Source organism: Epinephelus lanceolatus, chromosome 22 (assembly GCF_041903045.1).
Source record: "Epinephelus lanceolatus isolate andai-2023 chromosome 22, ASM4190304v1, whole genome shotgun sequence".
Classification (NCBI taxonomy): domain Eukaryota; kingdom Metazoa; phylum Chordata; class Actinopteri; order Perciformes; family Serranidae; genus Epinephelus; species Epinephelus lanceolatus.
The window spans coordinates 16,091,750-16,115,431 of record NC_135755.1 but is presented as its reverse complement, the minus strand read 5'-3'; the positions used below and the strand labels follow the sequence as shown (position 1 = coordinate 16,115,431).

General features: G+C 39.3%; 2 protein-coding genes across 2 annotated transcripts in view; both read right to left on the bottom strand.

Moving 5' to 3' along the window:
- Positions 1 to 426: 426 nt before the first annotated feature.
- On the bottom strand, positions 427 to 16,561 carry LOC117246467 (high affinity immunoglobulin gamma Fc receptor I-like). Its single transcript, XM_078164780.1, has 15 exons — positions 15,781 to 16,561; positions 15,285 to 15,375; positions 15,142 to 15,177; positions 14,893 to 14,989; positions 14,720 to 14,809; positions 12,046 to 12,300; positions 10,955 to 11,221; positions 10,542 to 10,817; positions 10,267 to 10,366; positions 9,366 to 9,568; positions 7,915 to 8,178; positions 2,307 to 2,426; positions 2,173 to 2,188; positions 1,984 to 2,072; positions 427 to 674 (listed from the first exon to the last, which is right to left on the bottom strand). The coding sequence occupies exons 6-15, from the start codon at positions 12,143 to 12,145 to the stop codon at positions 667 to 669; spliced, it is 1,443 nt and encodes a 480-aa protein (XP_078020906.1). The 5' UTR covers positions 12,146 to 12,300; positions 14,720 to 14,809; positions 14,893 to 14,989; positions 15,142 to 15,177; positions 15,285 to 15,375; positions 15,781 to 16,561; the 3' UTR covers positions 427 to 666.
- A 1,340-nt stretch (positions 16,562 to 17,901) lies between these two features.
- Positions 17,902 to 23,682, bottom strand: part of LOC117245686 (uncharacterized) — a 76,085-nt gene continuing 70,304 nt past the window's right edge. The window contains exons 56-61 of the mRNA XM_078164779.1: positions 23,276 to 23,332; positions 22,862 to 22,924; positions 22,705 to 22,764; positions 20,692 to 20,754; positions 20,336 to 20,401; positions 17,902 to 20,196 (exon numbers count right to left, since the gene is read on the bottom strand). Of these exons, the coding sequence (XP_078020905.1) occupies positions 20,189 to 20,196; positions 20,336 to 20,401; positions 20,692 to 20,754; positions 22,705 to 22,764; positions 22,862 to 22,924; positions 23,276 to 23,332 (317 nt within the window). The 3' untranslated portion in view covers positions 17,902 to 20,188. The remainder of the gene's footprint in view (positions 20,197 to 20,335; positions 20,402 to 20,691; positions 20,755 to 22,704; positions 22,765 to 22,861; positions 22,925 to 23,275; positions 23,333 to 23,682) is intronic.

Below are 23,682 nucleotides of genomic sequence, written 5' to 3'. Positions count from 1 at the left end.
AAAGTTGTCTTACACCCCTTAAAATCAAGAAGGCCTCCAAACCCACTGTGAAACTTTGGTGACCCTTAGTGGGTGTCAGGACTCCCAGGTTGGAAACCTGTGACCTAGAGAACAGCATAAATTTGTTTTAAATTTACCAGAATTTAAAAGAAGCTCATGTTTGATGAGAGAGATCTGAAATGTATCAAAAGCAGTGTGTAGATTTTCCATGGCCTGATTAATAGAAGAGCCGCTGACACATAAAAAGCATGTCGTCTGCATAAAAATGTGCAAGTTTTTAGATTTCTATCAAAGAAACATACGTCTAACAAAAGCTTGACTTTACTGGATCACTACAATCAGAGAGAAGACAAATAAATAAACTGCTTATGTACAGGAAATCATGTAAGAACAAATAAAAAACACTGCTGAGAGCAAACTACTGGAACAAAAGTTTATTGATACAAGAAATGGTCAACCATACTTTTAACAATACAGAAGCTTAAGACCCACATAATCATTTTCTTTAAATGAACTGCCATTAGTTTAACTGTACAGAATAATGTCTGATATTTGCATAGCGGAGCTGCACACAATAATTAAATAAAAATAGCAAATACTGTTTAAACACTGATGCAGTTATTCATGTTGTCATCCATTCTGCTGGTCTTGTTGATGCAGATCTCTCTATTGATCTGGATGAAAACCAAAAGGAAAAACAAGGTTAGGGTTATTTAAGAAGCAAGGGTGCTCAATGACATTTAACTCCAATTTCTAACCAATTTAACTATCTGTATCTGTAAAATAAATCACTATAGTGACTTATCCAAAAATGCACAGTGTTGCTGCTGTATTATTACCAAGAGCTTTTCCTGGTTTGACCTCTGAATAAACAGTTTCATTTGCCGCTGCAGGACGTGATTTTCCTATGAATGTTTTGGATTAAATAGTAACGCCCCAGTAGACAATCATAATCATATGTACACTGTCTTCTTTAGCAATGCATCCATACATGATCTAAAATAATCTTAGTGTATACAACAAAACACAACAGGAAATATGATACAAGTTACAGTGTTAGTAGGAATAGGTCGGTGTTTCTAAAATTGGAGTGCGGATACCTCTAGGGGTACTGCAGGGGGTACATGAGAGCTCTTTAAGTAATGTAGGATTTGACCACTGCAGACACACCGAGTGGTATGAAGTGGTATGAAAAGATTACACTGTGGCAGTACCCAATAAAAAGTTAGAGTGAATCTATTGTACTTCACTGTACCTGTAGCTGATCTTATCGTCACATCTGAGTAAACTGCGCTCTCCTCTGGCTCCTCTGTTTTCTTCCCTGTTTGAAGGATCAGATGAATGCATGAAAAGACAACTTCCTGTATTTTATTTAGGTACTGCTGGTCTACAAAGGCACCTCTAGTGTTTGATGTAATTGTCACTACATAAAATAAAGTAGTTTTTGAGCTCAACCACAGAATATGTGACATCGCTGGATTCACCTGAAACACAGATATTTGTTTAAACTTAAGGGATTGTCAATAAATCACCTGATCATCTTATTCTAGTATATCTAACTGCTCAGTGTCAAACATAAAGTCTATACTTTACCATGTTCAGGTTCTTCAAAGCCTTTGATTGATTCATAGAGAACAGTGAAAATCAAGCCAAGGTCATACTAAAACCTTTGATCACATTATACAATATTCTATATAATTCCAAAACATAGTGATGGCCAAATGAGTCCTCTTGAACCACTGTCTTTATTTTCTGACCCCCCAGATGCCGCTGTCTGTTCAACAAAGGTTTGAAAGCACACTGCATTGCAAGTCCTTCAGCCTTTAACTTTAAACCAAGAACGCCATCTGGTGGGGTCAGAAAATAAAGAAATTGGTTCATGAGGCTTCATTTGGCCATCACTACCAAAACAGATAATCACATGTGAAATACTAGTCTTAGAGTTGATGATAAATCATAAAATTAATCAGCATGAAGGCTGACCATGGAGAGGAGGAGCATATTCTTTGAGCTGAGTTTCATCCTGGTTGATCATGTGGTCTGTAGCAGGGCCCCGACTGCTGCTCTGAGACCTGGTGGGCCCAAAACATGAAGTAAATACAGTGACTTTAAAAAGCGTATGCACTGTGCTACTGTCATATTCAGAATGAGAGAAGAGAGTGTTGGACCGACCTCATAAAGCATGAATCTGTGGAGGAAAAAGACATCTGTTGTTACATTGTTTTGTATGGTGAATTGTTCGACTGTTACTACAGTACATGTAATCACATCAGAGTCAGTCTAACATCAGAAGTAAAAGTTCTCACCTTTTGACTTTCTGTAGAGATACAGAAACAGCAGCAGGAGAAGAATCAGTAAAACTCCACAAACCGGCCCAACAATCAACAGCACAGGAAATGAAGAGCTTCCTTCAAGCCTGGGCGCTGCTATAATAAATAATTAGTAAATAATAATAATAAATAACCTATATTAATATTTACTCATATAACACTTTTTACAAATCGATTTCCCAAAGTGCTTTACATAAACACAGTCAAGGTCCAGTCAAGCCAAAGTAATAAAACTCCAAGAGTAAGAAAACAATAACTGATATCCAAAAATGTATAAGAACATACATCAAACTGTTCTCACAAACTGTTTGTACATTTTCCTACGAAAAGTAATGCACCCAAATTCATTCATATGCCACCATTTTTTGAAAATTCTGCAATAACGTGACCAATGCACTGACAGCAGTTAACAAGATGGCAGTCCCGAGCATGCTTGTAAGCAGGCAGATTGGAGTGGTGGAGGGGTCACAAAAAACAGACATTTGCCTGTTACTTTCCCCTAGTGTCACATGTTCGGAACCATGTGAACTTTAAAGGCCCGAACATACTCGGGCGGAATGTATGCGGAACAGACTCTGCGAGGAACGTCCGCAGTCATTCGGGCTTCCATAGTCGAGCGCGCTTCCGCGTTGTAGTTTCCTGTAAAAATGTCTGTGAAAAATCCCCACGATGTGAAAAATACATGCCGAGCAGTCACTGGTGCGCGGAGCGGAGTCCGCGCGGTCGTAAAATCTGAGCTTTGCGCGCACAGGGCTTGCAGACGACTGCTTTGAATCCGCGCAGACCTCCGCGGAGTCCGTTCTGCGTACATTCCGCCCGAGTATGTTCGGGCCTTAAGGCATTTTAGGGTACGTCCATACCATGTTTTCTTTCTAAACCTAACCTCTGTAACTTTATGTTAATTACATAACTGTGCGTTAAGGACACAAACCCATTTGTGGAGCGTTAATTCATAGGAACCATACGAACAGTTATATGAGAATATGTTGCATACATACATAGACACTAACATGCAAACATAATCTAAGCATGTATACAAAAATACATTTACGCATATATAAATGCACAAATAGAAAACCACATACACAAAAATACACTTTTATAAACCCCTGATCACATGCCATGCACATTTAAGCCCCTTTTCCACAGAACAGTTCAGTTCAGTTTGGTACGCTTTATTTCTGTTTCCACTGTGAAAAGTTGTGGATGGTACCAATGGAACCGTTCTGTACCGTCCCCATTTTTGGTCCCCCCTCTGTTGGGGTACCTAGCACACAGATCTGGTACTAAAAGGTGGAGCTGTGAACACTGCAGTCCGTTGATTGGTCACTCTGCTCAGAGCTGAGTTGTGGCTGGTTTTGTAACCACTCTTCATACCGTGGCAAGTTTTACATTTGTAAAATATAACTATAAAAATAAAGGATGTTGCTGTCTCTTGCAGCACAAAAAAACTCAATTTATTGGGCCGACTGCCAGCAGCTTCTAAAGGTGGAACATTTTCTTGTAATGTTACTCAATGCATGAGTTGACGATGTGAATCAATCAACACAGCTTAAATTGCACTGTAACAACTTTTACCATCACTTCAGTTTTTTCAGTCTCTCTTGGATGACATACATTTTAAGTAATGAGTGGATCTTCAAACATTTAAAAGTATATATATTAATTTCGAAAACATTATGTGAACTGTGTATATTCTAATCCTCACTTAGAGAAAAAAAGCATTGTGGAGCATTGTTCCTGTGGGCTCCATAAATATAAACCCCTGAGCTTGCCTGAGAAGGGCTAAAGGCACAACCCCGCTATTTTTAAATATCCCATGGAGAGAGACTCTCACTGCAGTCTGCTCTGTTTTGCTCTGAAAATGTCGCAGTGCAACCTTGTTCTGTGGACAATAAATGAGGTGCAGGTGTTGTTCCGTTTAGGAGGAAATACAGTGAGTGCTGGACAGAGCAGCGAGTGACAACAAACCCACCCACATTTAAGGGTACTGTTTGTGGTGGAAACGGTTAATGGACCTAGGGTCAAGGTACCATGTCTGAAGGGTTACTTCAGTTTAAACTGTTTTTAAAAAAGCTAAACAAAGTCAGAATAATTCAGTTCATTCATTCATTCATTCATCTTCTAACCGCTTCATCCTCTTGAGGGTCGCGGGGGAGCTGGAGCCTATCCCAGCTGACATCGGGCGAGAGGCAGGGTACACCCTGGACAGGTCGCCAGACTATCGCAGGGCTGACACATAGAGACAAACAACCATTCACGCTCACATTTATTTTATTTATTTATTTGTTTATTTGAATGGGACAGTGCACATTGATGAACATGTTAAAACATGTAAAGATGCCGGATTGTAGCTTGCCGCTAATTTCCATCCGTAGTCCCATTAACATAAAAACAAATTAAGACAGTACAACATTTCACAGTAAGAAAAAAGGAGCAGTAGCAATAAAACAAGCACTAACAGTGAAAAACACATTGAAAAACACAAACCATAACATACAGACAGACAGATAAATTGCAATACAGATTGACTGTGGGTGGAGAGCTAGCCCACAGGTAGGGAGACCATAAGAGTTTCGTTTTGAAGAGTAAAGTGCATAGGTGCTGGATAAAGTGTCAAGTGCTAAAGTGAATGAGTGCCAGATGAAATTGCACAATGCCCTAAGGTGCCAGATGAAATTGCACAAAGCCCTAAAGTGCACATCAGTTTAGAGTGCCAGTTTGTATTGCACGAGGCCTAGTACACTCAGTTGCACATGCAGAAGCGTGTAATTATTGCACTAAATGTGATACATAAATGTATTATGTAAACACTACTGATGAGAAAAAATCATACACAAAAGTATTGTGTAATTTTTGTATACATGTAACGGAAAAAGAAAGAAACTCTGATGATGACCCAACAATTGCATTGCATTACAGGTTACAGGTGGTCGCATGTTTGATTTTCTAGTAACCATACTTTCAGCTTCCCCTTGAAAGTGCTAAGAGTGGTGCTCTCTCTGATAATGACTGGGAGGTTATTCCAGCTTTGCCCACCTTTTATGGATAGAACATTCTGACCAAAGGTGGTTCTTCTGTGTGTAATTTCACAGTCACCTCTTGTGCCTGACCTAGTACCATGTCCTGTGAGTCTTTTTTTATGGATGAACTCTTTGACAGGAGCTGGTGCTGGTCCGTGTAAACATTTGTATATGAAACAGGCATTTTTGAATACTTTTAAATTTTCAAAGTCTAGAAATTTGTGCTTTTCCAGGACCTTACAGTGATGATGGGAGTTTGGTTTCCGGTCAAATATCTTTACTGCTCTGTTATACATCTGCTCTATGGGTTTTAAAGTTGAGGTGCTTGCAAATGCCCAGTTTGTGAAGCAGTAGTCAATATGAGAGAGAATCAGGCTGAAAAGTTTTAAAATTTAATAGATTAAAGTTTACTGTGTTTCTGACTTTTTTAATGTGTTTCTTGAAAGTCAGGTTTGAGTCCAAGACGACTCCGAGGTATGTGAAGTGGGAGACCAGCTCTAATTCCTCCCCGTCAAGAAACACATTGGACCTTTTGATGTCAGTAGGGCGTTTGCTGAACATCATGCACACTGGTTTTTTTGTGTTTAACAGCAGGCAGGTGTTTTTCAGCAAATGTTGTATGTTGTGCAGCGCATCCGTGAGCCTTAGAGAGATGTCTTTTGCGTCATTTCCATAAGTAAAAATGACCACGTCGTCTCTGTTACTTATTCTGTCTCTGTTTTTGTGCATTAAAATCAGTACATACATTAGGCAAATCATTAATGTACAGTGAAAATAGCAAAGGTCCAAGGATCGATCCCTGTGGGACACCAACTGTGTTTTTAAGAAAGGGGGATTTTACACCATTTACCATGACACACTGTTCCCTGTTCGACAGATATGACTCAAACCATTCCATTGTTTCAGCTGAAAAGTTAAAATATGTTAGCTTTCTCAGGAGGACTTGGTGGTCTACTGTGTCAAATGCCTTTCTGAGGTCTAGGAACACAGCACCCACATGCAATGTTTTATCCAACATACATTTTACCTTTTCTAAAAACACACAGTTAGCTGACTCAGTGGAATGGTGGGGACGAAAACCAAATTGCATCGGGTGGAGTGGGTTAAATCCCTTATCTAGATGTTCAATTAGTAGTTTCGATACCCATTTTTCAAGCACTTTGGATAACACCGGGAGAATACTGATTGGACGATAGTTGGCAACTGATGTTTTGTCCCCTGATTTAAAAACGGGCATCACCGTGGCTATCTTCCAGGATGGTGGTACTTCCCTTGAGGTGATTGACTGATTTACTAAGATAGTTATCGGTTTTATCAGTGCATCAGAGTATGTTTTGATGAAGTCGGTGTCCAAGTCAGATATATTTGGCCTTGGAACATTTCAGAGCAGAAATAATCTTCTTCACCTCAAGTTCAGTGATTTGCTTTAATTTAAAGACAGGATGGTCATTTATGATTGGTCTGGGAAGAACATTGGAGGGGGCAAAGAGCTTTGTTATGTCTTTTACACTGTCTAGGAAATATTGGTTAAAAGTTTGGGCCAATACTGCAGAGTCATTGACCAGGATATTGCCAATTTTCAGTGCTAGAGTAGTGCTCGCCTCTTTGTTTTCTTTAACTAGTAACTTATTTAATAATTGCCAGGCTTTCCTGCCATTCCCTTTGGCCCCTTCAATAGCATTCATAAAAAAAATAGCTTTGGTCCTTCTTAGTAGCTGTGTTACCTTGTTACGTGCATGGGTAAATTTCTGTCTGTCAACAAGCAGCCCAGACTTAAGACTCTGCTTGAGGAGTGAGTCTCTTTTCTTCATCATAGCTCTACAATTTGAGTCTAACCAAGGAAGTTGATTTGTGTTTTTTGCTCTCTTTCGCCCCCTTCTGCAGAAAGCAGATTTTATCTCAGAGATCTTATCTAAAAACAACCTGCAGTTTTCCTCTGTATTTTTAGAGGAGAGGATCACTTGCCAATCTGTCCTTTTTATTTCATCCCCAAAGTGCTGTTGCATGTGTTTGGGGATGTAATCGTTGGGAGGGGACGTTGTTTTGGAAGTGTTCAGAGAGCGATTTTTCCTTAGTTTCCTCGAGAACAAAATAAAGTTATGATCTGAGATACCGGTTAGAATGTTATGAATTTTACTTATTCTGTCTCTGTTATTTGTGAATAAGAGGTCAATTCTGGTTTGTGAGGTGTTTGTCACTCTAGTAGGTTTTTCAACAAGTTGTGTTAAATTGTGAGCATCCATAATTTAACATTTAACATTCACACCTACGGACAATTTAGAGTTACCAATTAACCTAATCCCCAATCTGCATGTCTTTGGACTGTGGGAGGAAGCCGGAGTGCCCGGAGAGAACCCACGCTGACACGGGGAGAACATGCAAACTCCGCACAGAAGGGCTCCCACGCCCAGGATCGAACCGGCAACCCTCTTGCTGTGAGGCGAGAGTGCTAACCACCACACCACCGTGCCGCCCCGAATAATTCAGTTATAATCTTTCTATCTTGGACCGCAACACAGCTTACAAAAAAATGCTGAAGAAACTCTTTAAATCATACTCACATTTTACTGACATCCAACTCTCTGGTGACGTCCATCTCTTCCGACTTTGTGGTGAATCTTTTCCTTTACATTTATAAAAGCCTTCATCTGACTTTGACACTGCAGAGATAGTCAGCTCCCTTCCAGTAACATTTGGGATGTGTCTGTCATTTTTGTAGAAATCCACAATATAGTGAACGTGTTCTGTCCTGAATTTGCAGCCAAGAGTGACAGAATCTCCCTCAGTAACAGGATGAACAGGGCTCACCAGGATAATATTATCGACTGTAAAAAGATTAAAGAATACAAAGATTTTGTCGCAGAGATCAGCTGGTGCAGCTTAAACAAGCTGATGTAACATTATGAAAATAAATGTTTGAATTAATTTTACAGCTGCATGCAGTAACTGAGAAATCCCTGTCTTACTGTAAATGTATCTTTCTGTCATCAAACGCTGGACCTTTAAACCAGTCCTTTCATTTCAGCTGCTGGTGACTGGGGATGTGACTTTTTAGCAAAGATTTTGACTGTTTTGGAAATTACATTCAGAAAATGCCAATTTACCCAAGGAGCCAACCTTCATCAGACTGGAAAATATGGCACTATGGTGATGTACATGGTTAAAATTACAGCTATAATAATATTTTAATGTATTCAAACATTAACATTCATTATTATTAGTATTTGTTGGCAGCCAATGTGGATTTTGTGGCAGTGTGCTACAGACTGGTAGAGCCTCAAAACTCTGGTACTTCAAGTATAAAATTAATGTTAGATGATTATTGTTATAAAGATTTCAATGAGCAATAAAAGAGTTTATTAATCAGAGGAGAAAATGGCAGAAACACAAAGAGGTAGGAGAAATATTCTCCAAACACTGGATGACAGTGAGTTAATGAAGTGCTACAAATTAGATTGCACAGGAATTATGTTTGTGGTTGATCTCATTCAGGGTACGCACACATTTTCCATCCAACACATTAATACTATAACGTCAGACATAAAATGATCACAATAGCAAGATATCTGAAGCACTAGAAAAATGAAGCAGTGCAGCAGTGATGACTTGAGTCTGTCTCAACCTTCCATCAGCAGAGTGATCACACTAATCAATAACAACACTTTCACAGTCAGTGGTTCATTTCATTTCCACTGGGTGTCTACACCTTGCAGGCTCAAACCAATCACATCTGTTAAAAGAATGCATCATACCTAGCAACCATGTCAATTACACCTTCTCACTAAGGTAAAAGTTCCTGTCCCTTCCTCGCTCAAAGTTGCTCTGAGAACTTTCCTAAATCACTGCTAAGCTAGGACTCCTTACTAAAAGTATTTAGGCTAAGTTAGGAGCTCTCTGAGAGTGTTTTCAGAATGTTGTTTAATACGGCCCTTGATGTTGGTGTGAGGGAATAGTCATAACAAGTGCATGTCTACTATTGTGTCAGCATAAAAAAAACTCAAACTAAACCTACCTCCAGACCAGACAAACTCAGGTCCACTGTAAAGAGTATAATACACTGGATCTCCTCTTCCAGCTCTGCACACATATCCTGCTGTGTGTGTCTGTCCATCAACAATGTAGGAATCCTGTTCAGTCCCATTGATGCTGCCAGGTATCAGCTCATAGCTGTAGGAGTTGTCTGACAGTTTGGGAACAGCCTTATACCAGAAGAACCTTGTAGAAGCAAAAAAGTCGAGGTCCCGAGCCGGGCCAGTTAGCTCGCGACCTCGCTCCTTTCCTCTCAAACGGACTTTCTTTATCTTCCATTAGATATCAAAAACTCAAATACTCAGAGGTCAAAAAAAAATCACTGGAGACACGTAGAATCAGATGCAACTGAGTTTAATGTGCTCGCAGGCAACAAACACATCACAACCCAAATGAGCCAAGCTCCGGAGCAAGGCTGGAATTTCTTTGTTTGCGCTCGCTCTTTTATCGTAGAATTTCTGCTGAGTCATTTCTTTCCCTTAATCCTTCCCACTTGGCTCTGATCGTAACAATATCCCACCTCTGCTGAGTCACTTTTTCTCCACCATAATGGTGTCATATTTCTGCTGACTCAGCACTTTTTAGTCCTTCCCCCTCTAGGGTCATTCTCAGGACAAGCTGTAATTCCCCTAATTTTCCACTAGTGTTTTCTGAACCCATCCTCATGCTATTTTTAGAAATGATTCACAGTGAGTCCTAGGTACTTCTCCACCACAATGCTTAAGTGTTCAATGAGTGTGTGTGTGTCATAAGAATACATGAAATATTAAACCAGTGTGTAATTTGTCAGTTGCACAGATTATATTGCTTCAACACATATCTTTTAAAGGTCAGCTAAAAGGTACAGTATATGTCTTCAGTAAATCAGTACATTACACTACAACCTCCATCCTGCAGATGGATGTTTAACACTGCAGTTCAGAGTTACTGAGGCTCCAGGACTCAGCCATAATGGAGACACAGTGAGGACAGGCTCAGGTTTATCTATTGGAAAGTGATTTCACAGAATGAAGACATGCTATAATGTGTTGTTGGTAGATGACATCCACGACTTGTATTCAAATTCAAATATAAAGGTGCACTGTCTGAAAATACAGGGAACAATAATTTCTTTTTTACATTCAGCAAAATAAAGATGACGACTGATGACGTGACTTACAATCAGATACTCTCAATGTGAAAGCATCACTCCACTCTGTTGAAGACTTTTCATGTTTCAGTGTGCCCACACACCTGTAGTCTCCGTTGTGTGATGGCAACAAATTTCTCATCATGTTTTCCTTTTGTTTTTCAGGTCTGTATGAGCGGGGTGTCGTCCACTCATACTTCCACTCAGCGTCTCCTCCATCCTCAATTTCACATGTAAGTGTGATCGTCTCCAGATAGTATATCTCAGGCCAGTTGGGTCGCAGGGTCACAACAGCTCTGTTTGTGACTGTTCATGATCAAGAGGCCACAAATACACAGATTAGAAAAGATTAAACATCAAACTCATTTTAGTGTTAGTCTTAATCCTCATTCAAAAATACACAGTGTATTATTTATTGCATTTTATATTCCATATCATATTACCGACTGGATCACTGTACTCTGTGTAGTAAAGTGGATCTCCTCTTCCTCCTCTGCACCAGTAGAGTCCTCCCTGTGAGACACTGATTGTGTCATTTGAGAGGAAGACAACATCTTGTGTGGTCAGAGGTTCAGAGGTTTTATTGCCTCTGTACCAGAAGTATTTCCAACCAGATGATGATGATGATGATGATGATGGGCTCACAGAGCAGGTCAGTGTCACACTGCCCCCTGATGGAAAGTGTCTGCTCAGTCTGGCCTTTGGTTGTGCTGTTTAATTTAGACAAAGACATAAAAGTGGTCATTATTTCCCTGTGAATCAGTCCAGTTTGAAAGATAATTAAAATTAATAACATAATCTCATCCAGCATTCTTGGTGGTGCTACGACTTACTGTAGAAAATGATATCACATTATTTTGATCACCTTTTTAAATCAGTATATATTATTATTATTATTATTATTATTTAAATTTTATATACTTTATTAATCCCTGAAGGAAAATTCAATTTTTCACTCTGTTGTCAATTACACACAGGTCCGAACACACACATGCACAAACTGGACCTATACATGCACTAAGTGGAGAGATGTCAGAGTGGGCTGCCAGGCGCTCCGAGCAGCTGGGGGGTTCGGTGCCTTGCTCAGGGGCACCTCGGCAGTGCCCAGGAGGTGAACTGGCACCTCTCCAGCTACCAGTCCACGCTCCATATTTTTGGTCCGGAAGGGGACTCGAACAGGCGACCCTCCGGTTCCCAACCCAAGTCCCTATGGACTGAGCTACTGCCGCCCCAAAGTATCGTAAACTGATGGAAATCAGTTGCAACAATGCTTCTGTTAAACATTTATTAACCACTAAAGTTGTTGCTTAAATTAACCTAAAGTGGATTAAAGTGAGCACAAACACACTTCTAAGAATGAACGACAATTTAAACACAGCTTTCTCTTTTTCCCTTTGTTAAGTGTCCACTGTGTCTGAGATAATGCAGAGAAATCATCACTCCACTTCACTCTGGAAATGCTAAAGTACATGCCTGCTGCTCTTCATCGCAAAATGCCCTTAAATTTTGAGACTCTAGTATGAAAACTACTTACGTTCCATTTTGAGTTTTACTGGTTCAGATTCTTCGTCCTCAAATTTACACATGTAAGAGCTCCCATTTGAAATGACTTGAACTGTGTTTTCTGAAGACATCACTGACTGATGGTTTGTGTCTGTTTCAATAGGTGATCCGTCTTTGTAGAAAACAGCATTCTTCTCCTTTGTCTGAGTACGATGTCGACAGCGCAGGGTCACTGATTCTCCTTCAAACACAGTGGACGCAGGACTTTCCAGGATCACATCTTTGTCTGTGGAACACAGGTCATACCTTTTTTAGTAAATCAGCTCAATTAAATAAACATGTCATTTAAAAAAAAAAAAAAAGTTAAAAATTATTCATGATTTATGTTGTAACATTCTGAATTTAAAGCTACACTTGGAAACTTTCATGAAAATACTTTGGTGTCATATTTACTGAAATTATCACAATGTTCTAAAACAAGTACATGAGACAGATAATCTGAGAAATAACTCATGTCCCTGCTCCTCTTTCCACTGTCACTAATGGCAATTGCTAGAGTCGGACCACAGAGTGGCAGAAACAACCAATCAGAGAAGTTTCTAACACAGCTTTAAATTATGCCAATCACTATATGAACCTAGGGCTGGGTGATACAACAACTATGTACAATATATCGATTTATTTTCAAGCAAGATAAAAATTAAGACAACACTGTTTATATCGATAAAGGGTCAAGTCGTGTTACATGACGCATACCTGTGTGTGTCTCTCCTCTCTCACACTCTCGGCACAGCTCCGCCTTACTCACACACTCTAGCAACACTTTTTAGAGCCGTAGCCTGATGTGCACGTCCCCAGAAATGTAACTACACGTCATGGCGACGCAGACCTCCTGTCTATTACTGTAAGCTGAAACCATTTCCCTCAGTGGAACGAAGCTTTTATTTACTTTAATTTCACAGATAAGAAACAATGAATTGTGAAGACAATGAAGCCTCCACAAAAATAGCATTTTCAGTCTTGTGTGTAATTTATCCTGACCTCATATGAGCAGAGGAAATCTTCGCTCATTGCTAGGGTAAATACAATGTAAAATGCCATAGGCTTGTGCTAATAACGTTAACATGTTGTATTTGTTTGGAAAATGTGTTTAGTATAAGACAGTTGTTTTGTCAGTGAACGTTGTGAGTTGTAATGGAGCCGAATTTTGTAACATTTCCCTTGTTAAATGTTGTTGACCCTGGTTTTATATGAATAGAGAATAAAAGTCCTCTAGCCACAAGGCTAATTTATACAATGTAAAATGCCATAAGCTTGTGCTAATAACATTAGCATGTTGTATTTTTGGGAAAATGTGTCCAGATAAAGACAAGTGTTTGTCTGTGAATGCTGTGATTTATAGTGAAGCTGATTTGTGTACTTGTGTTTGAAATTGTCTCTATTAAGCCATGTTTAATGTGTGTTTAATGTGTGTTTTGAATCAACTAAACTTTACAGCACTTCACAGAAACCCTGCTGCCGGACTAGTGTTTTGGAGGTGCAACTGTTGTGCAGCTGCAAATTTTCAAACGGGAATAAAATCCCTGTGTTTGCATTTTATTTTGATCACAGTCTGTTTTTATAAAAGTGCTTGTAGCTTTGACTTGCAAATGTTGGTGGCAGTGGGTAGGTAGGTAGCTAGGTAGGTAGAGAGATAGATCGATAAGGCTACTTTTTATACAAATATTTCTATTTAGCTTTTCCAGAAAGCCTCCTCACTCCTAGTTTCTTAAGATGCATTTTAGGAATTGGGATGCCCTGCGAGATGGAACATGAAGATTGATTTCCAGGTCACAAAGCGAAGGGCCGAGGAGGCACAAAATCCGTGAATGGGAAATGCCTATACGTCGTTAAGTGTTTTATCTCCACTTTAAGGTTTCTGAATCTAAAACTAGTGTAGAGGCAGATAATTTATCATTTTATACCAAAGGTGAAAAATAAGGTCAGTTACATTAGATTTGGGAAGCAGCTAGTCAAATATCAGATTTGGCAGCAAAAAGGACCCATAACAGGTGTTTTGATAATTTGAGTAGTTTGTGCATAAGTCAAGCCTTAGGAGGTTAAATGAGGGAGAACGTTCTGGGTTAGGGTGACCTGACCGTTGGAACAGATGTGCCAAGTTTCACAACAGGAATGGTTGTTTATGCCAGAGAGACAAAAAAGACAGGAAATACTGACGCACAAAGTCCAGCTTTAGGAACACACAAAGGAAATCAGGAGAACTTTAGATTCCCAGGGAATACGACCCAAGCATGTTCACACACACATACACAGACACACACACACATACACACACGCACATGAACGAGCAGACACCCCTTATAAAGGCATTTGAAGGGTGATTGTTCAGGGCTGTTTCGCTGTTTCCATCTGTTTTGCTGTGTAGATTAGTATACTGTTGTACGCTGAGTTCTGCGATTAAAGTAACCCCGTTGGCTGTAACTTTTCTCCGTGGTTCTCCAAGTCTCTCCATTTCAGTGTTTGCTGAAGTTGAGCATTTTCCTTACACTAGCTTATAAACAAGATTAATATTTATACACTATGTATTAGCACTATGCCAAACAGGGTGATCATATCAACATGGCTGATAAAAGTAAATAAATAAATAAATATATAAATAAATGCTTGTAATGAACTTGGTCATGGTGGTAAAACTTATCACTTACCTGATACAGTTAGAGAAACTTTATGACTTTCTTTTCTTGAATATGCTGAGCGCTTGTGATCACCAATGCACTGGTATTCACCACTGTAACCTATAGACAGAGACTGTGATGTATATCTCTTAACTGAGCTGTAGGGGAGAAATTCTTGACGATCCCTGTGGATTGTGTAATACCAGTCGGTGTCTTTTCCCACCCTCATGTCACATATGAAGGTAACAGACTCTCCGGTAAATAAAGTGGACCAGTTTGGTTCAATGGTCAGCACAGCATCTATAAAACCAACATAAGATGTAAAATGTTAATGTGTTTTCTCTTGACAAAACAGAACACAGAATTAGGATGAGATGAAAAGTGATACATTTGGTGGATATTTGTCTTAAGTGAACATATAAAGAAAACGAAATAGAGAACTATATAATTACCTTGAGCATGTCCACAGTAGAGAAGTAGACTCAGGGCTAAAATAAAGTTTGAAACTTCATCAGAGATTATCAGACTGACAGAAACTATCAAATATAAAAGACACTCAGGCATTTAAAAAGTTGTATCTACTGTATGTACTCACAGAAAACCCCCAGCCCACAGAGCAGAGTGTGTCCCATCCTCACATCCAGTACTGTTACTCAGTTACTCTGCTTCTTAGAAATGCTTCTACGCTGTGTAAAGACAAAAAAAAAGAAGCTTGCAACATGTGAAGAAAAATAAGGAACTGTGAAGAAACAGAAGATGCATTACATATAAATACTGGATCGTAAGTTTTCTCCAACTTCTTGTGGTTTGTACTTCCTTCCCTTTTACACGACGCTCACACAACTGCGCTGGTTTGACTGAGGCATATTTTTGCCCATAGGTGTATATATGTTTTATTAAATAGAATTATATCATCTCATAATGGAAAGAGATAAACATTTCAATTTCCTTCCTGATACAGATATGATCATCCTGTGGGCTACTGCTGCCTCTCCAAGGGTCAATAATTCTTAGTGCTACTATGACGCCTGCTGTATAAAATAGTTAAAGTCAAGAAGAATTAATGAATAATGAATGAATAAACTGCCTACCTGTCTACAGCATACAGTTTCAAGTGGACAGCTGACATTACAGGTGTCATACTCATGTCTTTAATCCATGGGTTCTCTCACCACGCTGGAAAAACTCCTTCAAAAAATGTTCATTCTTCAGCTCAAATCAAAAAGTTGAATGGCAGTACTGCAGAGAAAAGTATTCCCTCGCTCTAGTACAGAAACTTTAAATGTCGTCCCTTTATGGTGAAATTCTGGTTTCAACTTTGGTCACGACATCACCCATAGAAAGTGAATGCACTCGAGCAGAACAGAAATAGTCTCATCATTAGAAGCGAACATGACGAGAGCTGAAGCCCTGCCCCCTCTGACAGTTAACTGTGTGCCAATAGCTAGGACTCATGTGAGACATTGTTTAATGCTTCAAATAACAAAAATTGATTTGTCCTGTTTAAGATAATTGTTCAAATTGTACTCTCTAGTATAGCAGCAGATGTACGTTTAGTTCAAAGGGGAACATCCCTTAATTAATAACTCCAATATGTTACTTCCAAGGCCTAGGAAAGTTCAATGAATATTTGTGAACATGAGCTACTCTCTCTCTCATAATTTTGTTTGACTGAATATTAAAAAGTTAGATTTCTGTGTTTCCCTGTCACAAAGAGGGGGAATAAATAACAACAAAAACAAAATAAACAGCAATATAAAAATACTGATATCGGCTACCGAATAAATTGTCATTTTAAATATAGGCCTACAACTTCAAAATCGGTGCATCCCGACAATAAATAAAGGCAAAAATGACCAAAAAAAGCCTTTGATGCTGTGATTCAGTAAGGCCAAATCAAACAATACAAATAAATGAATAACAATGAACCATAATTTTGGAGAAAGAAGGAACTGGCAGCACAAATTTTACAACACATCAAAAGACAAAATAACCATGTCAGTAATGAACACAGCTCTCTGTATGTCTGTACTATGGTGCAACCTCATTAAGGAAAAAAAAGGAGAAAGTGGAGGAGGAATTTCCATGTAGAATCCATAGTATTTCATAATGTGTAACAGCACAATTCAGTTATTGCCACATCTGTGAGATGGAAGTGTGTCATACAGAAATGACACACAATATTGATTGATATCCATGTACTAAATATGAAAAACTTAATTAGAAATATGCCATGAGTTAAAAAAGTCATATGAGTTTAAAAGGTCATAGATGTGCTTAACATTTAACAATTTAAAACTCTGGTGACACCCAGTGGTAGTTAGTAGTAACTACCCATGGTGACTTGGATAAATTGAGCTGCTTACCTGTTGTTACCTCCAGTATAATGATAGGACACATTTCAGTACAAACTCTGAGCATGACTGTTGTAAATGACTGACCTGCAGTTCCTATATTCACATCAGAGTAAAGACAACTCTCCTCTGGTTCATGGCATTTCCCTGTTAAAATGATCACATGAATCCATTATATAAAATATTTCACTTCAGGACAAAACATAAACTATATTCTAGTTATTCTGTGTATCTGGAGTACTCACCCTTCCTTCCAAAGTTTTTAAGGTCAATCGATGAATAGGTGACATCCTGGGATTCAGCTGTATCTAAAAAATACAACAAAATACAAATACGATTGATAGTTCAGAGGGAACACCCAGTTGTTTCCATGATTATGCTACATTGTAAACAACTTTTCATGACAGAAAGAATGAGATCACGGATATAAGCAGCCAAAATGAGTTTCCTCAGTGGGGTGGCTGGGCTCAGCCTTAGAGATAGGGTGAGGACTACATCCGGAGGGAGCTCGGAGTAGTAGTCAGTTGAGTGGGTTTGGGCATCTGATCTGGATGCTTCCTGGGCGCCTCCCGTTAGAGGTGTTCCGGGCGCGTCACATTGAGGCCCCGGCCTCCTCAAAGCTATAAATCAGTGACAGTTTCAGCAATCCAGTTTTTGGATTTGGGAGAGTTGTTTATGTTTACTAATATTTCTGGACTGTCTGAGACCGTAGGAATGATGTATGGATTTTTAAAATAGGTGTACTTCCCCTCCCTAACGACTTGCGCAAGTTGTATGGCAATAAAGTATTGAATCTTGAATCTTGAAATCTTTAAAATGTACACATAGACCCACAGGAACATATAGAAAGACAAATAGTTTACAGAGCAGATATATTTATGCTGTAACAGACCCAGAAAATTCAATATAATAATAAGCAACACGTCATTTACTGTATAATAAGCGTCAAATTTGTTCAAGCATCAAAGTCACATTTAACTCCAACAGGATGCAGGGCAATTTTTCGCTTTACCATTCTTAGCTTGACATTTATTCTGGCGGGTAATGTGACACAAAAACAAAAGATACATGTCAGGACTCGTGCAACACAGCCTCATTAAACTGTAATAGCTTTAACTAATGTTTTCCATCATTTTGTAATTGTCCAATTCCAGGCTTTTCTGTGGCCACTGGGCTGAAAGCTAAAATATACCACAATACACTCAGTGGTATCTCATCATGAAGATACTTTTGTTTGTTCTGTGTCTGATATCTGCCTTTACTTTAATGTGATATAGGTGAACTGAATTTGAATAAATGGAGCCACACAGCAACAGCTTTGCTGAGCAGATGTCTCAGTAACTCTAGATAATCCACAGATCACAGAACAGTTCTGGTTGGAACTCTTTTAACCAAAGAAATAGTTCCCGAAAACCAACACCAAGTCCACTTTATGGCTTTTGCCAAGATTGATAGTGCCAGAAGGCTAATATGGGATCTTTATCCAGTTCAGATGTCCAGTTAAAAAAATAATAAATAAATAAATTAGCTTTTAACTTTATTGATGCACAGAATGCTAAAAAAAATATTAAAAACTAAAAATATCAAATCCATTAAGGTCAAAATAAAACATGTACAGCAGTTATAAATATACTTTTAAGACAAAAGGAAAATATGAACATGTATATTAAAATAATTTTTAACGATTAATTGATTTATCTAACTCTATAAAAGATGCTGACTTTAAAGCTGCACTATCAGAAGCTCAAATATACTTGTGCTGCTCTTTGGAATAACTTGGATTCAAAGTTTCACACAAAAAAAACAAATGACAAAATGACTGTACAAAGTAAAGATAAGGCAGTGCATTAATATTAAATGAGAATATGCATCAATAGTCTTGTGCTCATGCTCAGACTAATTAAATCCACAAGTTAAGCACAGACGCTTCCAGTCGCCTCTCTGTCAGCGTGTTGGTGGTGCTTTCTGTGGTGGGCTGATGATGGCGTGTGGCTGCGAGTCTGTCATCACAATGATGAGCATCAACTCACCAGTCTGTAAACTCTCCTCTGCTGGCTAGCTAGCCAGGTCAAGGTTCAAAAATGTAAACATCTTTAAACATTGAGGAAAAGATGGAGAATAATGAGCGCCAGCTGAACTAGCATCCTGCTAGCCATTGTACAGATGCTGGAAATAAACTGGACGACCTCTGTGACGCATCAGTTTTCAACAGGATATCAGGATGTTCACCAAAACTTGGTTGATCCCTGACAGCGCCATTTCACCAGGTGACTCTTATTCTGTACGCCAATTGTGACGGAGCAGAGGACTCAGGCAAGACAAGGAGAGGAGGCGTGTGTTCCATGGTGAACAAGGACTGGTGTGTCAGTGGGACTGTGAGCTGCTGTCCCGATCCTGCTGTGGATCACTGCCGACAGTGTTCAGGAGGAGTGACCATGCGGCTGTCTTGTTGAGGCCAGGATGTGTGGACGGTGAAATTATTCCACAACCAGAAACCATGGATTACCAGAACCATCCGGAAACATGCACAATTAAAAAGCAGCAGCCAACAATGTAAGAAGACGCAAAAAGGACTAAATTACAGTGCACAAGGTAAAGCAGCTGATGGGATCACATTTCACTGGAGATGTACTAATTGTGAATGGAATGATGTAATTTTTTTGATATACCAACAAATTAACTGCACAAAATACTGAGCATGTGTAATATGTGGATAGCAGTGTGCCCACAATAATTTTCTAAAATGCTTGAGAGCATTTTTATACAGGCGGCACGGTGATGCAGTGGTTGGCCCTGTTGCCTCACAGCAAAAAGGTTCCAGGGTGGAGGGTTTGAACCTAGGGTGGGGGAGCCCTTCTGTGTGGAGTTTGCATGTTCTCCCCGTGTCAGCGTGGGTTTTCTCCAGGTGCTCTGGTTTCCTCCCACAGTCCAATTACATGCAGGTTAACTGGTGACTCTAAATTGTCCGTAGGTGTGAATGTGAGTGTGTATGGTTGTCTGTCTCTATGTGTCAGCCCTGTGATAGTCTGGTGACCTGTCCAGGGTGCACCCTGCCTCTCACCCAGTGTCAGCTGGGATAGGCTCCCCCCCCCCCCGCGACCACCAATAGGATAAAAAAAATATGGAAATGAAGAATGACCTCTCCTTACAGACCTGGAAGAGAAGCAAAACAACAAAACAAATCATTGTTCAAGATGCAGTAGTGCTCTCTGACATATTAATCTGACTTATATCCATTTAACAATCTGCTGAATAATCATTTAAGTGTGCACATCATGTGGTGCATTATTACCAAGAGCGGTTCCTGGTTTAACTTCAGAATAAACAGCTTCATCAGTTGCTGGCACAGTTGATTTTCCTATAAATGGAGAGGTTCAGTTTGATTAATAATATGAACAGTATGTAGCGTAATAATGTTTTTACAGAATTTACTCATATTTAAACAGTTCTTAAACCATGCATACATGTAAAAAGTCAATTAAATGCACATTATCAATAAGACGCTTAACATGAAATATAGAGAATAGATAATATAAACATCTATGACTTTAAACAGACTAAACTCATACTGCATAGTGTACACTGCTCTCTGCACAAGACCAACATGTTGGACAATAACAACTGAAGGTGAACGCAGACTTTCCTCACCTTTGTTTTTCTTGGCTTTACCTTTGTTGTGCTGGGTGACTTGGGCATACGTCACATTATCATCTAAAACACAAGCTAGATTTCAGGATTTGTTTGCTCAGTTGACATATTCTGTGTCGTACAGCTAAATGGATGAATGGACAGGTAGAATGGAAATAAAAGAAATGTGTGTTTTTTTCAGTTAATGTATCTTTTGTTTTTTAGCTGGCCTTCTTTAAGTTTGGTCTGGCTCAAAACCCTTTAGTGCTGGGGCGACCTCTAGCTCACTAAGTAGATTGTGCACCCCAAACAGGCCGAGTCCTTTGCAGCGGCATCAGTTTTGCACAAGCTGAAAAGCAAGGTTTGAAATTAGAAAGCCAAAAACTTAAATCACTAAGCAGGTGCAAGAAAAATACAATGACTACAATGCAAATGGGCTCTGGGAATCTTACTCCCGGCACCCACGGAACAATAGAAAACTTGTTAAGCATGAACAGAGATCTTCCTCAGGACACCATGATTTTAGTAAAGTCACTGTCAACGCCTCAGAGGAAGCACCCAATTCTTTCCATTATAACGCTACATCATGAACAACTAATCATGACTGAAAAAATGAGATCACGGATATAAGCAGCCAAAATGAGTTTCCTCTGAAGGGTGGCAGGGCTCAGCCTTAGAGATAAGGTAAGGAGCTCAGAGTAGAGCCGCTGCTCCTTTGCATCTAAAGGGGTCAGTTGAGGTGGTTCGGGCATCTGATCAGGATGCCTCCTGGGCGCCTCCAGTGAGAGGTGTTTCAGCATGTTCCACTAGTAGGAGGCCCCGGGGCAGACCCAAACAACATATCTCATCTGGCCTGCTAACGCTCAGGGGGGGAGGAGGAGGAGCTGTAAAGCGACGCTGGGGCGAGGGACGTCTGGGGTGCTTTGCTTGGCCTACTGCCCCAGCGACCCAGCCCGGGATTAGCGGGTGAATATGTATGTAGGGACGGATAATTCATGTTAAAACCAGCAAGAAACAAGCAACTAACACCTCACGGAGGCTGCACTGAGTTACACTGTGATGTGTTCAAGCTCAATTCAGTAAAAATGAGTATTGGACAAAAGGTAAATTATAATATTCTCATGATATGTTCAATGTAATCTTGTAAAATGTAGTTTATCATTTAAAACTTGAAAAGAACATGAAATTTGTTATTTGCAAAGTAATATAAAATCGATGTTACAGAGGGAATTATGATATATATTACATACATTAAGGCAGTTTTTGTTTTTCAAAAACAAAGTTTTCATATAAAAGGTAATATTAACAACAAAAACAAAATAAACAGCAATATAAAAATTCTGATATTGGCTACTGAATAAATTGTCATTTTAAATATAGGCCTACAACTTCAAAATTGGTGCATCCCGACAATAAATAAAGGCAAAAATGACCAAAAAAAGCCTTTGATGCTGTGATTTAGTAAGGCCAAATCAAACAATACAAATAAATGAATAACAATGAACCATAATTTTGGAGAAAGAAGGAACTGGCAGCACAAATTTTACAACACATCAAAAGACAAAATAACCATGTCAGTAATGAACACAGCTCTCTGTGTGTCTGTACTATGGTGCAACCTCATTAAGAAAAAAAAGGAGAAAGTGGAGGAGGAATTTCCATGTAGAATCCATAGTATTTCATAATGTGTAACAGCACAATTCAGTTATTGCCACATCTGTGAGATGGAAGTGTGCTATACAGAAATGACACACAATATTGATTGATATTCATGTACTAAATATGAAAAACTTAATTAGAAATATGCCATGAGTTAAAAAAGTCATATGAGTTTAAAAGGTCAAATGAGTTTAAAATGTCATAGAGGTGTATAAGATTTAACAATTTAAAACTCTGGTGACACCCAGTGGTAGTAAGCGGTAACTATCCATGGTGACTTTGATAAATTGAGCTGCTGACCTGTTGTTACCTCCAGTATAATGATAGGACACATTTCAATACAAACTTTGAGCATGACTGTTGTAAATGACTGACCTGCAGTTCCTATATTCACATCAGAGTAAAGACAACTCTCCTCTGGTTCATGGTGTTTCCCTGTTAAGATGATCACATTAATCCATTAAAATAAAATATTTCACTTCAGGACAAAACAAACTATATTCTAGTTATTCTGTGTATCTGGAGTACTCACCCTTCCTTCCAAAGTTTTTAAGTTCAATCGATGAATAGGTGACATCCTGGGATTCAGCCATATCTAAAAAATACAAAAAAATACAAATACGATTGATAGTTCAGAGGGAACACCCAGTTGTTTCCATGATTATGCTACATTGTAAACGACTTTTCATGACAGAAAGAATGAGATCAGATAGGATATAAGCAGCCGAAATGAGTTTCCTCAGTGGGGTGGCTGGGCTCAGCCTTAGAGATAGGGTGAGGAGCACAGACATCCGGAAGGAGCTCGGAGTAGTAGTCAGTTGAGTGGGTTTGGGCATCTGATCTGGATGCTTCCTGGGCGCCTCCCGTTAGAGGTGTTCCGGGCGCGTCACATTGGTAGGAGGCCCCGGGGCAGACCCAGAACACATATCTCGTCTGGAGTACTCACCCTTCTTTCCAGAGTTTTTAAGTTCAATCAATGAATAGGTGACATCCTGAGATTCAGCTGTGTGTGAAAAATACACCTTTTTTTTAGTTCTGCATCAGTCACTCACAATTAATCCCCTGAAAAGCCATTTTGCACAAGTGCGATGCAAAAATCTGCATGACAGCCATTCACACCAGGCCGGTGTGAATTATCTGCAGAGCCCTAAAAAAAAAAAAAAAAACCCTCCCCCCCTCCCCCCCCCAAAAAAATTCAGACAGAAAATGTTATCTCGAAAACAAATGCCCGTTACTGTCCATAAAGAAACATGAGTACCTTGTTCCCTTGGGGGGGGGGGGGTTAGCCCTCACTAACACCTTCATATCACTGCTGTATGGAACACTATATAATCCCAACCAGGGAAGATGAAC

Bases quoted from the DNA above. Each gene is read 5' to 3' on its own strand.
- LOC117246467 (XM_078164780.1), bottom strand. From the start codon at position 12,145: ATGTCTTCAGAAAACACAGTTCAAGTCATTTCAAATGGGAGCTCTTAC. The intron at 9,569-10,266 runs GTTGTAGTGTAA...TGCTTCTACAAG, and splicing joins CATCCATCTGCAGGATGGAG to GTTCTTCTGGTATAAGGCTG. The intron at 8,179-9,365 runs GTAGGTTTAGTT...ATCTTTTTACAG, and splicing joins TGAGTTTGTCTGGTCTGGAG to TCGATAATATTATCCTGGTG.